We start from the raw sequence: 17,828 nt of genomic DNA on the forward strand, positions 1-17,828 counted from the left end.
CGTTTTTCTTTCTCTTTTCTTACTCATTCATCTCCTTTTGCTTCTCTGTACGAACGCACAAACGTTCGCCGCGCGTGTGTATATTCAAAGAAACGTACACGTTACCTCCTTCGCGAAGTTGGTAAAACATTTTTTTTCCCAATATGAAAATTCGCGATGTTAACTTCATTTTTATTTACATCACATGAACTTTTATACACACGCATTTTCTCTCTGCGATGTAAAATAATTGTTTCTCACGTGTGTAGAATCTAAAAAACTATTGGGAAACAAGCGATTTTTCTTATTTTTCTCAAAATTTCAAAGAATTCAAATAAAATTTGCAACATAGACATTTTTATGTAATTCCAGTTCTTCTTCTCTGAGGTCTGATATAAAAGATGCGACTTCCAGAACACCTTGTATACACCTGTAGACGTAACGTGTTCCCTCCGCACTTGACGGCGCATACAAAGCGCTCTCTTTCGTTAGACTGTCGTACCTTGCTTCAATATTTCCAGAAGAGACCAGAGAGTTAACAAACATCGTATTGCTCGCACCGTTTTTTTTTTTTTTTTTAAATATAAAATTACTCGATTTTTCTATTCCCTTCTCTTTGTACAACATAAAACTGCACAAAATTTACTTCTAATTGTAAATACTACATTTATTTCGCCGTACGAAATGACTAAGCTAAAATGGCCGCTTGTTGCGTGCCAAAGGCTGCTTCGCGACCCTCGCCGCCGCTATTGAAAATCTATAGTTTACGTCGCACGTATTATAGATTTTCAACATCCGCAGCGAGCGCATCGAAACGCACCTAGTGCTCCAGTTAAACTTAAAATATCTACGCGTATCGTTTTTTGTTTTTACTTACACTGTTTTTTCCTTTACAGATGTGTGTAAATAAAGACCAAGACTTTTTTTACGCCTGGAACAATCTTGTTGTTGCAGTGACTGGTCACACAAATTAGTCGAGTTTGAAAAACGATTCTGATCATATCGTTACAATTTATTATTGTAAATATGTTATTTACACATATATCTAAAGCTTCAAACAGCTTCATAACGGTTTTTTTCTGTTACTTTTTTTTTAATCTTTTGTTTTTCTCTGTCTCTATATAATATATGTATGAGAATAAGAGGTAAAGTTTGTTTTTTTCTTTTTTTCGACCGTGATTTTTTTACTTTTTAATTGTATATAACAAATATAGTAAATAACTAATATTATAGCTCGCAATTGGAGAATATGAGAGAACGCATAAGGGTATATAACATAAATTGTAAATGTGTGTCATAAGGATTCGTTTCGTTCCAACTGTCCTGTCTCTCTCGTGTTTCCTGCCTCGTTCGATTTTTTTTTCGCGAATACATATATGTATACATACGCACATATATACATATATAAATGTATATATATATATATATATACATATATTTATATATATATATATATATACATATATAACATATCTAAAATCTGTAGTTTGTAATTTGTATGTTCACGAGATATTTTACTTAAATGTATTACAACTTTGCATAGAATATTTTATTCGAAGAGATCTTTCTCTTCTTTTCTTTTCTCTCTCTCTCTTTCTCTCTCTTTATTCAGTGTGCATGAGTGTATACATGTATGCATGTGTGTGTGTGTGTGTATGTGTATATTTTTTTAGGGTACATCTTTTAAAAATATACCCATTCTTAAAAGTTTCTTACATCTTATACTCATTGGCAAGCGACGAGGCCTGCCGTTACAATAAAGGGACTGTTCTTTTTCATGTACTGTATAAAACTTATAAAACAGAAAGTGCGTTTTTTTTTTAAATTTACGCCTAAAAAGAGATATTATACATTCTCACGCGTGTATCTCGATGCTATTATCCAGCCTCCTTTAGGCCCTTGACGCGACATCGGAATTGCGACACCGCAGCGCCTATGTCTTGATTTGTATACAATGAAATTTCTCTCTTGCTTTCGGGTATTTAATTTGCGTTCGGATTTAAATTTCTGGTCCACAATCTGTTTTTTTTTTTTGTTTTTTTTTCTCGTTTCTCTCTTGCGCGTCTTATACATCTTTTTTTTCTGCTTTTTTGTGTTCCTCTCACGGATTCGGGACTATTAACAAGTTTTTCGGGAGACCAAGCTCCGCCTCGACAGATTGTTTGTCCGTTGACCAGTAATTCAGACTAATTACAGACAAACAGTTTTTCACAAGTAGAAAAAAGAATCGTTATCTATTGTTGTTTTTTTCTTTTATGTTCATACATTATTAACTTTTTACGTGTACTATTTTATATGCCAATATGTACTCGTGGCGTTCAGACCACGACAGGAATTTTTAGATAGTGTTATACGTATTTCACTTCTGCAATGGTGTACTGTATTATGCATTAATAATTAGTTATCACTAATGCAAGATTCTTGATAATTATATTTCTTTTTTTTTTTTTTTTAAGTATTGTTCTATTTATAAATGTATTGATGGTGACGGCAATGATGGGACGTTGTAGGATCGACGAGATGAAGCTATTTATCCCAGAGAAGGAAAATCGTTCTCATCGTCTACCTTTGGAGCGTTCTGACGACTTCGTGGCGATCTTTGCTCGTTTTGCGACTGGAAAAAACGAACGCAAAGATTGTGCGTGTAATTATTATGTATCGTCTTGTGTAAAAATTGTTGTTCGAAAAACAAAATAAAGGAAAAACATGTTTTCCGTTTTACTAGAAGATAATAGATACTCACGCGTGAATCGCCGTCCCTTGGAGCACCGCGGTTTCCAAATCCGCGGCCGTTCATACGATCGCCTCGACCGCGGCCGCCTCGACCACGACCACCTGAGCCACGTCGGGAATCACTAAATTGTATCTCAATACCTAACACGCGTTTCTGCCTGCCAACGCGTTGAGGATATTCAGCAGCTGCGTCATACTCTTCCTCTTCTTCGTCCTCATCCTCATTCGTTTCTTTCTTTCTCTCGAGCGCGTACATCTTTTTCCAGCGAGACAGATCCTCACCTTCACCGGCCTTTCGCAAATTATATTGAGGCTTTGCTCTGTTACTTCGTAGAGCTTTCCACTCGTCCAGTGTCAGTTCACGCGTTTCTTCTTCGACCGGTTTCTCTTCCGCGGGCGTTTCCGCGGTGGTCTCGCCATTTTTCACTTCAGGAGTCACTTGAGTATCAGAGTCCGGTTTTTCGTTGGCCCAGTCTTGAGTTTCTTGGTTGAGACTTTCCCTAAAAGCAAAATAAAAACAAAAAATATAATATATTTCTAAAAAATATAAGATGTATACGAGCTTGATCGCAGGTTTTTTTATGCGGAAAAAATAGATTATTTTCTGAAGCTGTTGTAAAAAATACTTCTTAACTACTCTGATGATCGGATACACTGTATGATTGTGTAATATTTGACTATCAAAACCGGCCAAGTGGTCTCGCGGCCTAAATGCGAGGGCTAGAGCAGGAAGATCCCGAGTTCGAATCTACATCTTCGGATTTTTCTGGGCCGGGCTTTTACAGTCGAATTTATTGACTGAAATGTGAACTGAATCGGACCTCCAATCAGTTAGTCTTCCAGTTTGAAGGTTGGACGCAAGGTCAAACAACCTTGCTCCATAAAACTTGTATCATTAAGCATCGGAAGTTAAGCCTCAGAGCAGTATACACTTTCGTGGTGGTTCGGAACCCACCTAAAGTCGTAGGTCCTTTCTGGCACTCCACTATTGAGTGGAAGACTAGACTTCTGGAGGTCATAACCCGTCTGTAGTATGATTATGATTTTGTTATCATCATCATACTCCTATCACTAGTAATGATTTGACTATCAAGATACTTACTCTATTTCGTCATTATGAGTTCCCCAGTTATGACTACCAGCCCCATCTTTCTTGTCAACAGGTTTAATGCCACTATTAACAGATAATTAGTTTTTTTTTATTCTAACAAAGCTCATAATATTTGAACAAATGCTTGCTCGTTATATTGACAAAACCTTGGTTAAACGCAACTATACTGATATCATGCGCGTGTGTACTTTTTGTTTTTAATCGTGAAGATATTATATATACATATATATATATGTGTGTGTGTGTGTGTGCGCGCACACATAAAGATATGTAAGTGCAATATCTGTGTGTAAAATACGCGCGTTGATACTTACGTTTTATCAGAACCCGACTGACGATCAAACTCGCGTTTACCGCGATTATCAAAACCTCCACGACCACGTGGGCCTCCACGTCCACGACCTATACCCCGCATTCCTCCACGGCCGCGACGCTCGCCATACTCGCCACGCTGAGCGTCAGTCGAGTTACGAAACTCGCGCGTCTCACGGCCTTCGCTGAAATAAAATACATAATGCTGCTGTTACACAAATTATATTGAATTCAAGAATCTAGAGATATCACTTAAAAATATCATGAAATTGTTACAGTCTTTCAGAATTTCTCGTTCTTGCCACGTATAAATGCAAATGAACTAAACATGCAATTCAAAATTAGTATTGTGTATTAATGTGTGATTGATTAGTACCACATTTGTTATATTTTATACAATAGAAATTACCTCGGAGAATGTGCGAAATAACGCATTCTCTCAAGTTTAAAGTTCATTTTATGTACCGGAAAAAACACATTTCAGAAAAACGGCAATACAGTATTTCGCATCAAAAGTTGCAGGTTTCTTTGTTTAATATGTATTTTATTTAATATTGTATTTGCTTGTATTAACCTAGGAGGTCCTCGCCTGAATTCTCCCTGTCCTCCTCTACTTGGTCTTTCTCCTTCCTCTCGGTTACGCCTATTGTTACGCTCTTCTCTGGATTCACCGGAAAACTTCACAATTCGATCGCCACCGCTTGTTCGTGGCTCTCCACCTCGAGCTGGTTTCTTTTCAACTAAAAAAAACCATAAATATAAAAAATGTAATACAAAAAGTATGTAAAGTGTATTTATGTTTTAAAGACTATTTTTAACATAAATCTCTATGCATTATTTGTGACTTTATTACAAATTATTTTTATTACAGCACATATATGTGTGCACATGTGTGTAACTTATAAAACAAGTTAAAAAAAATTAGTGTTGTTTATAATTAGACAAAAAGTGAAAGAACCAATGTTTAAACTAAACAATTTAATAAAAACATAAAAGACTTATCTGATTTAATTAGAGAATTATTATTTTATTAATCAATAACCACTTTGCAAAATACTGTCTCACAATTTTAAGCAATTACATGAGATAAAATATTTGTTGCAAAGTTAAAAGTCAAAACAATGTGATGTGTATACAAATAATATTTTTATACATATACAAGTTTCTATAAATTTATTAAAAATAGAAACAAAAAGAGAGCTTGGGAGACAAATCAAAAAGTTTATAAACCGTCTTTTTGTCAATGTTACATAAAAGTTGATTTTAATTGTATTAGCCGATGTCCATTCGAGTCATATAAGACCGTCGCGGAATCAGTATGAGCGATCCTATTTTTATAAGAGGGATGCATATTTTCATTTTTAGAAAATTTCATACCGACGCGATTGTGTTTCCGCGGCAAACCCGCCGAATCACTGCGACACGTTGGGTATCGGAAAACGTTCGATTGGCAAAAAGCACCACAGAGACCGATCGGAACGAAGAGGGCTGAAACGATACACGAGCGAGCACATGGACCGGACACGAGGAGCGAGCCGACGGCCATAACGCGCCCGAGGCGCCGTATCAGCCGGAATGAGCGAAGCAACTAACCTTGATCTTTTTTCGGTTCCTGCGTCTTCGACGGCGGTTGCTGGGCATCCTTGATCACGCGGCTCTTCGGAGTTTTGTTGTTCGCAGCCTTTTGCCCATCTTGCTGTTGTTGCTGCTGCTGCTGCTGCTGCTGCTTGCTTTTATTTTCTTTTTCAGAAATTCTCTCCTTCTTTTTGGCTTCCTTTTCAAGTTCCTGGACTTTTAGCACTTCCAGTGGGTCCTCGCTTTCATCGAGCGCCAGCTGGAACTTGTTCCTGACGGTGACGGTGTACTCATTTTCCATCTTGTCTCGTTATCCTCACGGCGTCGAGGATTTTGTGATTTCACGGCTACTCTTGAGCCTCTGCGTAACGAAGTCATTCACTATCCAATATGGCCGAGTAGAAGAGAGCCCAGTTCACCACGAGGTCTAGTAGCCCGCTACGGCGCGATGTGAAGAGAGAAGGGGGTCGCATAATTCCCCAAACCAATAAAATTCGCAACCACCGCGCCACCTTCGCTCCTATTATCCGAGCGAAAATCGCCCGAGAATCGCCTGAAAATACACAGGATTTTTCATTGTTCGACGGGTCGAACGTTGTTGCCAAAACAATTACGTCGCAAAAGTTTGTCCTCAATTATGTTCCTCAAAAAGAAATAACCGCGCGATGTTCGCAAGACTTTCAAATGTTCAGTTACCTTTCTTCCTCGTCGAGTAAAAAACTGGCGATTTTCATGAAAAACGCGAAAATGGTAGCGAAATAAATTTTTGTCCGCAACATGGAAAATCGTCGCAGGCGTTCAAAACAAACCTACGCGTCTCGAGGGAAAGGTATTTTATTTAAAAGCGCAACAGAGCGACGGGATAGAAAAATGTGAGCAAGCTACTGAAGTTGATTGGTTGTGACGCGTCGTGCGACATGGCGCGTTTTTAAATACGACGCAATTGTCGATTTTTGAGAATTACTTGAGCAAAATCGCGTATCGAATTGAACTTGAAAAACGCTCAACGTATTTCTACCACTCGGTTCCATTGATAAAAATCATCCCCGAACGCATTTCTCTCCCGCTGCTCGGAGAGTCGACCCGACCTCTAACACCGAGAGAGAACTCGCATTAACGAGCAAACAGATCGGACCGTTGGATATGGGACTTTTGAGTAGATGCGCGCGCAGACGGCGTCCATCTTTTGGCGAACTCTCGTGTGCACAGATCCGCTTGTATTTTGGCGGGTTTCAGTTTATACGCGGCAACACTGTTGTTACGGCACGCTCTTGGCGGCAGAGAGGTCGCCAGCATCAGTCAGGTAGTCGGTGGCGGTTGTGGCGGTCGCATCCTGACGAGGAATGACAATATAACACCGGAGAGTCGGGTGAGTGAAGATACGGTAAACGAGGAGTGAGTGAGTCGGTTGATGACATGTACACGCCGAAGCGGAAGACGCGTCCCTTGACAGAAAAGCTTGACAGCAGCCCAGTGAGCGAAGCGTTTTACCACCCGTTCTATTGGAACGAGGAAGTGCGCAACGTGCAGGCTCTAAGTCCGGGTAGCTCGTGCTCGTCGCCAGAGTGCAAGGATGTCACCTTGATAGTCAACACTTGTCTAAATGTTGGCGGCGCAGGCAGCAGCGGACCGTCGTGTACCACCACCGTCAATGTCGAGAGCCATCGCCGCGGTCGACCGCGTGCCGACGCTCTCACGAATCTCATGATGCAGGGCAGCACGTCGCCGAGCAACATTAAGTGCACGTACTGCAATCGGGTGTTCCCGCGCGAGAAGAGTCTGCAGGCGCACTTGCGCACCCATACAGGTGGGTAATAATAACGCGCGTAACGAAAATTAGCGGCCGCGCATCGCCGAGATTTGCCAGCGGCTTCTCCGTTTTTCTGCGGGAAATGTACCCGCGCACGTTTGTCGCTGTTTGTTCGCCGAACGAAGCCTAGTTGCCCTCGTCAACGATCTCGCGCAAGTTTATTCAACGATTTCGAGAAAATCTCTCGCGCGCGATATAGTGTACGTACGCGCGCGTACGTATACCCGCGTGCTCCCCCGCCACGCGCTTGCTCATGGCTCACCTCGCGTCCCGCCAATCGGCCATAATGCTCGTGCTTTAAATACTTAAATGGCTCTCTCACGCGACACCGAACTTGGCCAATTGCGCACCAAATCAACGGCACGATGACGCGCAACGCGGAGCACGTTGCACGCGATCGCGTCGCGCCGGCGGACATTCCTCATCCGAAAGAACCATGTGCGTTTTGTACGCAATCCGTTTTTCACGCCTGCCTCGTTACGGATAACACAATAAGAGTGCAGTTTCTTTGTCTATTGACAACACAAATAGGACACTTGTAGCGGCGCTTTTTTTTCGCATCTGCTTTGTACTCGTGTTGAAAGATACGTTTCTCGAAAAAGAGTGTTGTTAACATTCTTGTTTGTTGGACGTACTTTTCTGTCAGTTTTTCATTTCTTTTTTCTTGCGACCGGTTTTTTTTTTTTTTTTTTTACTTCCACGTGTGTGTGGAAATCTCTTTCATTAAAAAAAACCACAACAATTTTGTATCAATTCTGTTTACTTACGCATGCGCGCGTTACCTGTAAGACCAAAGTAAAATATCACATTCAAAAGCACAACTTGAACCAAATTTACCGACCAATTCGTAAAAAAATATTGAAATGTCTCGACTCCGATACATAAAAAGAAATCTGTAATTAAAACTAGCTTTACCACTTTGTCTCAAAGTTAAACTCACACATAACTTAGAGATAGCTTGTAGAAAAAAAAAAAAAACCAATGTTGTGTATCCCGATGTAATAAAATTCTTATGCGCATTTGTAGGTGAGCGTCCTTATACATGTGATTATCCTGGATGCACAAAGGCTTTTACTCAGTCCGGACAGCTGAAGACTCATCAACGGCTGCACACAGGAGAGAAACCATTTGTATGCACTGAACCAGGCTGTGAAATGAGATTTACTCACGCTAATAGACACTGTCCCGAACATCCCTATGCCAATCTCACACGATCAGATGATTTTGTGTTAAAGCAAGTATCGGATAACACCGAATTGTCGAACGATGTCAGTCGATGGTTGGAGCGTTACAAAATGTCCAGAGAGCGGGAAGACAGAACGCCAACTGGAAAGAACGATCGGAAGAAGAAATGGAAGAACAACAGCGAAAACAAGAGGATAAAATCCAGGAAAGGTCTGATGATGGACATGGCGGGCGAACAAGAAAATCTCGATCGCAAACCGACCAGTCAGCGTCTGCACTGCGAGCAGAAGCGGGATAGTCAAGATAGTCAGGATAGTCAGGATAGTCAGGACAGTCAGGACAGTCAGGATAGCCAAGAAGAAAGTCAAGACGAAGATCCAGCTGAGGCGTGCTGCGCAATATTGCAGACATCGGAAGACGAAGAAGCGTCGAGCGCTAAGATGGCGCTTTCGGCATTGAGGAAACCATTGGACAGATTACAACCAAAGAAACGATGGCTACGAAACGCCTGTTTGGAGCAGCAGTTAGGTTTAAATAAGGATGTTAATAGTTGTAACAACAGTCTACCATCCGTATACAAACTTGATGAAAAACAAGTTCTCAATGGACCTGCTGGACCTGGAGAATTGTCTGAGATCCAGTGGTATCCTAAATACGCCAATAACTCAATTACGAACAACAACAATGAAAAGCACGAACTAGCACTTCCAGGCGCTCATTTTGAATCTTCATACGATACTTCGCCGATGCCTTGGTACACGAATCATTACGACGAATCTCCGAAAGTAACTGAAGATATCGCACAAGAAGTAACAATCGCACACTCCCCCAGTCAGATACAATGGGATTCTTCGAATTATTTACTGAATAACAGGAATATTCTTACTAGTATTGAAACTGGTATTGATATTAACGAATCACAACAGGATCTGCGAATTCCTGAATCGGATTATTCCTATATTGACTGCGCAGCTCCGCCACCAGCTAGTTCCTACGTCAACAAGAACGAAACTAGACCGACGGTTTTGATGTTGGCCGGTAGTTTTAATAACAATAAAGAGATCGTTTCGCCTATTGTAACGGCGGAAAACGTAGAATCAAAAGTAATTGACAAGCAAGAAGACGATATGATTAAGTTACCGATACAGGAAGATAATAAGGAATGGCTAGGTGCTCTGGCACTGATGGAATTAGCCAAGACGCAAAAAGAGGCAACAAATTTAGATTTTAAGTATGGTGTAAAAGACAATTGTTTCACGGCTTCATAATTATCATCATCAGCCATTTATAGACTGTGATTACTGGTTATTGTAACTTTGTTATTTTTATACACAACAAGAAAAACGAATAAAAATGCTCCTGTTCATCATAATGTCAAACGCGCGTTTTGCTGCACTGGCATGAGAACGCGACAGACAACTTGCTGTGAAACACACATCTGTTTTTTTTTCTTTGCTTACTCTCACTACTCTACTAGCATGATTTTTTTTATTATTCACGTGCGATATATATATATATATATATGTATATGAATTGTGTTTGTTTTAATTCTGATGTTTTTCTGAACTTTTTAATTTCATGTGTCTTAATGTATTACCACCACTTACGTGTATACTTATAAAACAGGGTAATTACGTTTCGACAATTTTTCCACAATTTGTATTCAGAGATTTCAAAAAACAACCCGTATTTCTTATTCTGTCTTTCTCTCTCTCTCTCTCTTTTGTAAGATTAAAGTGAATCTTTTTTGTTTTTTTTTTTTTTTTTTTAATTTTACCCTAGGCATAATATGATTATTATATCATGTTGATTTTTAAGAAAGTGTTGTAATAAACAATTCTTTGGTCTTTTTAAATCTGTACTGCAAAACTGTGGTATTGTTTGAGAAACACATTGTCAATAAACATTGTGTTAATTTTTCCTTTGCAGTGCCAAAATTTCCTATTTGCGTTTATTACAATAAATTCGTGTGATATTTACGTTAAGATTAATAATAATAATAAAAAATTTTTAAGAAGAGGAAAACAGGAAATGAAATAGAGTGTCGAGCATGTTGAATTCAAATTACAAAATATTTAATTGGGATAAAAAGTATCGGTTAATCTATACAAATTTATAAGTTACAATAAACGAAAAGAAAATAAAAGCGCCAATCTGAAATCAAGTCTTATCCTATTAAAAATAATTTGTAAGCATGCGCGAGTTTTCTGTTAACTCTCGAGAGGAGGACTGTGTGTGCGACACCCACATGCACACTTGGACGCCGGTTCGCTTCTGACTCATAATGAAGAAACAAAACAGAATCATCACATGAGTAAAAGATCCGGCAAAGGATTAAATATACAAATTAAGAAGAACGCTTATTTAATACTTTATAAAACCATCCGATTTTTATAAAAAAAAAAAATATAAAATTATTTTACATATTACGCTGTGTATAAAAGATCCATACAGTGCCGTCATATTTGAGAGAATTTTGAACACAGTTTTTACAATATCTTCACAATTGTTTTCGGATCTTCTGAAAGATGACGGGCAGCGTTCCGGACATTCACTGTCAGTCTTAAAAATCTATATTTCACATCACATGCTTTAGATTTCCAATATCTGGCGGTGAATATTGAGAAACGCCATAGGATATTGTCAGTCTTCCGTCAATCGTCATCATTTTCGTTATCGCTCCAAACCATATTAATTTTGGTTAACTTCAAAGCCATTGGGCTTCTTTTGTGTTTTTTGATAGTAGAAACTTTTTTCACGCAAGGCTTGGCAGACGGTGTGACACAAATACTCGGATTGATCGGAGTTTCCGCATAGTTGCTCACGTCAATATTATGTGGTTGCGTGACCATATAATCTACAACAAGATTATTATGCAAATGTGTAAAAAAGTTTGCGTACATTATATAAAAACACTAAATCACATAAATATTAAGAAATGCATACGTAAATTGTCTGGAGATTCCAACACCGACTGGAAATTAATATCGAGTGCTAATTCTTTGGCCGATATATAGACAGGATGTCTCTTCAATTTGTACTTGTGACATGTGTTAATCGCTAAGTTGATCAGATTAACTATCTCCTGTTGCCTCGAAGACTTCGTCTTTAGAAAGTAACAGAAATCGATCAACAGCTGCACGTAATCAGTGATGTAGAATTGCGTATGCCACGTGAACTTAAACAGATCTTCTCTTATCTTAAAAGCGCCAAGAAAATGATTGACTGCCAAGTTGTCGTGATTCTGCAAAGCGTATAATTGAGCTCTGATATACGTGGTGGCAAACACCAAATATTTGTAAGAAACGTTGCTGCACTTGTAACAATCGCAAGCCACATGGTTGATGAATTTTGGTAGATCAAAGTCTTTCTTGTTAAGCAGTGGCGAAGTGTCGGGCTGGGACATATCTCTGACGGGATCGATGATCTTTGTGGGAGTCACCGCTAGCATTGTCGACGGCATTTTAACGGGCTCGACTTTGATCGACGATTGAAATGTTTCAATCTCCAACATGTGTTCAATTCCTTCCAACTTCACTTCACAATCGCTCAATTGTGAACGCGACAGATCGATATAACACAACGATTTGAGCAATTCAGCTACACGTATTACCGCACCTAAGCTCTGTGCTGTCTTCAAGCGTCCTACTAAATCGGGGCTAATCGCACGAAAAGACAACAAACTGTTTACTCTCATTGACAGATTAACCGTCGCGGTAAAAAGTACATCGCAACTGAAGAGATATTCCACTTGATTTTTACCTGAAAATATTGTAAACAGTTCTGTAATCTTAAAGTTTTACAACTCAGAATTTGTTTTTATCAAGAATAATTTTGAAGTAATGATGTAAGTAGTTGTATCAATTACATTTGTTTTTTAAGAACAGATCTACATTCAAGCATCTCATTGCAAAGATACTTTCCACGATGTACATGCCGTACTCCATTTGGTCCATATTACTTTTATACAAAGTGCTGTTGCGTAAAATAATGTCTAAACTTAACATATATACTGAAGTATTATCCATGAATGAAATTCCCTTAAGATTCCTAGCTTCAGTAAGTAATTGTTTAGCCTCATCGTGCTGAAATAAAATTAAGAACATTTGCATGTGTATCTAGAAATTTATTCGCATTTTTATTAAAAATATGTTAATAATAATTTTTTTGTCTCACCTTTCCACATTCAAAGTAGTAGTCTGCCAAACTTAGCCAGAAGACAGCAATAGCATAAATTACATGGTTCTCTTCACAATCTCTATATTTCGCGGCATACTCTTTGGCGATCGACAGTTTACAGAAGAACTGTCTCATTGAAATACAACGACCTGTGACTATAAAACGCATACATATGTAATGTAGTCCGATATTCGTAATAAATATTCCCTATTTTAATTACATTATGGGACAAATCAAACAACATAATACATACTATAAATAATTGCAGAGTTATCGTTAAGTTTTGTTGCTAACTCATATGCCAGCATCCATATATTGTCTTCACATCTTTCATAACGATACAGTCGAGAATATTCACCAGCTGTTATTAATAAATTTAGGATAAGACTTGGTTGCCAATTTTTTACGATTTCATCCTATCGAGACAATAAAATCTGGTATTTAATTACAGTGTGTTATAACATTTATAATAATAACATGTAAAAGTTGGTTCTAAGTTTACTTACAATATCACATTCAAATAGCTGATTCCACTTTTTTACGCATTCCTCCAACCTCAGCATAAGACTGGAATCTTTTTTAACGTTAATCATAGTATAAGCAGGAACTACATTTGGAGATTTGGTTTCGCTGAGTTCTGGCACTTTGGGAGCTTGTAAAGCAAACTTTGTATTTTCCATTTCTTTGCGAGTTTGCTTGTTCATTGTGTCTAACTCATCCACGAACATAAAGAATTTTAAATTGGTTTCCAAACATAGACGATCTATCTTGTTCAGCTTTAAATTAGTTATAGCTTGGTTATAATAATTTAGAATAGAGCTGTCATATTGAAAAGTCAACAAGTAATGTCCTAATAGGTGTAGCACGCGTGCGTATTGGTAATTACTTGGTTTTAATTTTTCAAGTTCATCAAGAGTTCTCGATACGCCATTTGCGAATGGAACATTCTCCTCCATCAAACTTGTTGCTTCACGTGAACACAGTTCAATAAGATCGTACTTGGAAATGTCACCTGAAAATCCTATTTCACTTTCTATCTCGTCTTTGTCCTTTTTCAAACATTCCAGCATAGTTAATTTTGCTATTTTCTCAGGCGCACGTTTTTTGATAACTGCCCATACAAAGAAAGCTTTTGTATTCGGTTTATTGTAAGTTAACAAGGCATATACTGCAGTTACAGTTATAGCTTTTCTGAGCATATTATTATTAAGGTATATCACACTTAGTTTATTCAGTACATAAGTAATGGAATCTTCTAGATCTTCCTTAGGTTTGATTGTTTGAACTTGAAAGAAACAAACAGACAACAGAGAAAATAAACGGATGTTTTCCTCATAATCAGATATCAGTCCCATGTTGAAGATTAAGGCACGACAAGTATTCCACAATTGTGTCCAGCGTGTACATTTATATTCTCTCATCTCATTAATGACCAATTGTATGTTGTGCTCCAATATTTTTCTAGCAAGAACAAACACTTCCTGTGTCCATACTTTACTACAGAATTTATATACTAAGCTGATGAATTTGCATTTTACTATTATAACATTGTATAAATCTCTCTTGACTGTACACACTTTGTCCACACACCATTTGCATTTGATAGATTCCTGCTTATTATAAAATTCATCTGCACTCATATGTACAAATAAATTCATCATTTCCAGCAACAAGCCACTGTCAACCAGTTGAGTGACCATGTGTTTGTCAGCCTGTAAACATTTTTCCCAGTATATAAGTACAGGTTCGACAATGTCTACAAGAGCAAGTGCATTGCATCTAAGGCCTCCTGTATTTCCATACTTTTGAGCAATGATTGAATTATTAAGAACAAAATCCTTTATCGTTTTGGCAACGTCACTATAATTCTCAATAGGTACTGCAAGTGTTGTATATAAATTTTGAAATTGATGAAAACATTCGTGGCATTCTTCATCCTCTGTCAAAAGTCTCTCGACACAATTGGACAACTCAGCTAACATTTCTGAATTATTATTTCTGTTTATAGTTTTATAAAACATGCACATGATACGAAGTACATGACAATATATTACATACTTCTCATCTTTATCCAAATACAACTTTGTTTCTATCAGATATTTAAAAAACAATTTATACAAATCTTCTATCAAAAATGTTTCTCTTTTTACATCAATGTTTGCCATTCTATCCATATGTGTGCTAATGTTCACAATCAAGTGCTTTGTATAATCTTCATGTGTCATTAGTATCATTTTTATTTCCTGTTTTATGACAATCTCTAAGTTGATGTAAGTTTCTGAATTTCTGTGTAAGGTTCCACTGGTGAGAGCACAATATATATTATTACTGACTGAAGCATGCCACAAGAATAACACTTTTGTCAAAAGGTCCAGGGTACCATTCTGCGGTTTATACAATCTTCCAGGTTGCAGATAACAGCAGATTTCTCCTGCATCCTCATACAAATTCAGAGAAATTAACAAGCGCACAATTGTAAACAAACATTTGATAAAGTTGTTGTTATCTGGTATTTCTATCAACAACGAACACAATAGTTTAGTTAATTCGGCAACAGTTTGTCCGGATGAAGAGTTTAATTTGTTGCACTTGTCTACTGCACAGCAAAAGTGCAACAGCAATTTAAAAATATTCTTGTTCAATTTGTTGTCTACTTGCGTGCGAGTGCTCTTCTAAAAATATAAATACAATAAAAAATCAATACGTAATGTTTGCGCAAATATCGGACGTTAAAATTAAAAGAATATACCTTGATGTCCTCTAATACATCTTGAAATTTCTCCGACTGTATTAATTTTACCCACGTTTTAATCTTGTTATACATATTGCTCATAGTTTTTGTTATCGCACACCGTCGAGAGAAGAGGTTTTACCGGTCGAAGTTAATTTAAATTTTCGATACACATGCGAACCAACATGGAAGGTAAACATAAACTTCCTCTCGCGAGTTTCCAATGCCGCGGACACTTCAAAGCTAATTTCTAATCTATCAATTAGACGCGTCGAGCCCATATCAGACTACGAATTAGGATTGGAGAGTAGATTGGAATCCAAACCAATCAGGACGAAATTCTCTCTACTATGTACATAGAAACTGCAATGGAGGATGATCTCTCTCCTCTCACGGTTCTCACTGATGATTAAACATAAGATATATATATATATACATAACCTAAACCGCGAATCACGCAAATGACAGTGCTGTGTAAAGTGAGGATAATAATTCTACATGCGATATCATATGATTTAACAAAAGAGAAGAATTTGTAGGAAAGAATAATGAAATATCCCACGTCACCGTCGACGAGTCGATGTCAGTCACCTGTTCTGACGGAATTTTCGTCTTCATTGCCAATGCCAGTTTACAGGTACAGTTTTGTATACAAATAAAAAATACGTATAATTTTTTGACAATTATTTGGAATCGCAAGTCTTCATGAAATTACTCGAGCTGCGTGATCCCATGATTTCTCGTCAAATTTTATTCTTTCGGATGAGAATTTCATCATGACTCGCGATTCTGAATAATTTAGTTTTTTTTTTTTTACTTCAATCGATTAACGAGACAACGATACAATTGCCAGACACAATTGTATGGGCGCTGCAACAAAATGTTACAAATATTTGAGGAAACTTCTCAAGTTCGAGCAAATGGACTTTGAATTTGCTCTCTGGCAGATGATTTTTCTGCTTGTATCGCCACAAAAAGTTTACAGGAATTTTCAGAACAGAAAACGTACGTTGCATTTATGTGTCAGTCTTTATGTAAAAAAAAAAAAAGAAAAAAAAACGTTCTTCTCTCTTATTTTTACAGAAACAAAGTCGCAATTTGCAAGAGACGATCCCGCATTCTTTGTGTTGATCACGTTTTTCTACTGCGTATCAGTTAGCGTAGTTGGCGTAGTACTGGGTTTCACATTTTTCCAGTGTATAAATTTCTTGTTCTACATGGTTTTCATCGAGTACATAAGTCTTGGCTTACTTGTAACCACAATGTTGTGGTGAGCATATTTTCAACTGCATTTAAAAATTTACATTTTAACTGTTTGTTTTATATAAGTTGTTATATATAAGTAGTTCTTTTTTAATTAAAGTAATTCTTGTGTACAATCTTTTTTTACAGGTACATAGCTAACCGTTACTTTAGGATAGACAGAATACAAGATGTCGAATGGGGGTATGCATTTGATATCCATTTGAACGCGATATTTCCTTATTTTATACTTCGCTTCTTGCAATTATTAATATATCATGGTAAGATGTGTGTGTGTGTGTATTTCATCTGTTACAATGTAACGTATACTGTTTAACAATTCTCTTTCTTTACACAGCTCTGATAAATAGCAACGCGTTCTCCGCGCGATTTGTCGGAAATACTTTTTACTTAATAGCTGGTTGCTATTACGCTTACATCACATTTCTCGGTTACGCAAGTAAGTGTTAAGAAAACTAATTTGCTTATTTATATTCTTTTAGTCATATGATAGCTTGTAAGTGCAAATATAATTTTATTATTATAATGATAAAAAGAACACTTGATGTGAACAGCACTCGATACGTGCTACATTAAGATGAGACTTTGATTTCAGATGTTGAGATACTTCACATACACAAAACCCATTCGATATTATCCACATTACCGATAATGCTAGTGTTATACATCATCACATTATGCGCCGGCATCGATATCACTTATATAGTTATGGAATATTATTATCGTCCATGGGCTTCGTAAACAAAAACTGTCACGTCGGTGCGACTATTAATACGGACATAAAACAGACGTATTGCAAAATAAACCGCGCAATGATAACGTAAGCGTCACTTGTTAGTAGTTGCAGAATTATGATACAGTTTTTGGATACAATATCTAATATGTTAACACAACATGACTGTAAAAAATGTAAGATATACCCCAATAAAAGTTTAGAATTATTTATTATA

At 37.5% G+C, this 17,828-nt stretch overlaps 4 protein-coding genes across 5 annotated transcripts; 2 read left to right on the top strand and 2 right to left on the bottom strand.

Annotated features, from left to right (window-relative positions):
• Positions 1-2,014: 2,014 nt before the first annotated feature.
• Positions 2,015-6,163, bottom strand: LOC109857102 (plasminogen activator inhibitor 1 RNA-binding protein-like). Its single transcript, XM_020433084.1, has 6 exons — positions 5,729-6,163; positions 4,710-4,875; positions 4,138-4,320; positions 3,815-3,886; positions 2,723-3,212; positions 2,015-2,593 (listed from the first exon to the last, which is right to left on the bottom strand). Exons 1-6 carry the CDS (start codon positions 6,009-6,011, stop codon positions 2,510-2,512), a joined length of 1,278 nt encoding a protein of 425 aa, XP_020288673.1. The 5' UTR covers positions 6,012-6,163; the 3' UTR covers positions 2,015-2,509.
• Positions 6,164-6,974: 811 nt separating this feature from the next.
• Positions 6,975-10,420, top strand: LOC109857081 (transcriptional activator GLI3-like). 2 transcript variants are annotated; one of them, XM_020433034.1, is made up of 2 exons: positions 6,975-7,517; positions 8,547-10,420. In XM_020433034.1, exons 1-2 carry the CDS (start codon positions 7,127-7,129, stop codon positions 9,971-9,973), a joined length of 1,818 nt encoding a protein of 605 aa, XP_020288623.1. In that variant the 5' UTR covers positions 6,975-7,126; the 3' UTR covers positions 9,974-10,420. The 2 variants fall into 2 exon arrangements, with proteins under 2 accessions (XP_020288623.1, XP_020288624.1); XM_020433035.1 differs by lacking the exon at positions 6,975-7,517 and adding an exon at positions 7,881-7,958.
• Positions 10,421-10,537: 117 nt separating this feature from the next.
• LOC109857074 lies at positions 10,538-15,895 on the bottom strand. The gene is made up of 7 exons (XM_020433016.1): positions 15,634-15,895; positions 13,391-15,556; positions 13,138-13,300; positions 12,882-13,039; positions 12,574-12,790; positions 11,652-12,467; positions 10,538-11,562 (listed from the first exon to the last, which is right to left on the bottom strand). The coding sequence occupies exons 1-7, from the start codon at positions 15,715-15,717 to the stop codon at positions 11,360-11,362; spliced, it is 3,807 nt and encodes a 1,268-aa protein (XP_020288605.1). The 5' UTR covers positions 15,718-15,895; the 3' UTR covers positions 10,538-11,359.
• Positions 15,896-16,050: 155 nt separating this feature from the next.
• On the top strand, positions 16,051-17,812 carry LOC109857076 (protein unc-50 homolog). Its single transcript, XM_020433019.1, has 6 exons — positions 16,051-16,252; positions 16,469-16,620; positions 16,699-16,885; positions 17,008-17,138; positions 17,216-17,317; positions 17,474-17,812. Exons 1-6 carry the CDS (start codon positions 16,164-16,166, stop codon positions 17,617-17,619), a joined length of 807 nt encoding a protein of 268 aa, XP_020288608.1. The 5' UTR covers positions 16,051-16,163; the 3' UTR covers positions 17,620-17,812.
• The last annotated feature ends 16 nt before the right edge of the window (positions 17,813-17,828 follow it).

This window comes from Pseudomyrmex gracilis, unplaced genomic scaffold (assembly GCF_002006095.1).
Source record: "Pseudomyrmex gracilis isolate BER0280 unplaced genomic scaffold, ASM200609v1 scaffold_143, whole genome shotgun sequence".
Classification (NCBI taxonomy): domain Eukaryota; kingdom Metazoa; phylum Arthropoda; class Insecta; order Hymenoptera; family Formicidae; genus Pseudomyrmex; species Pseudomyrmex gracilis.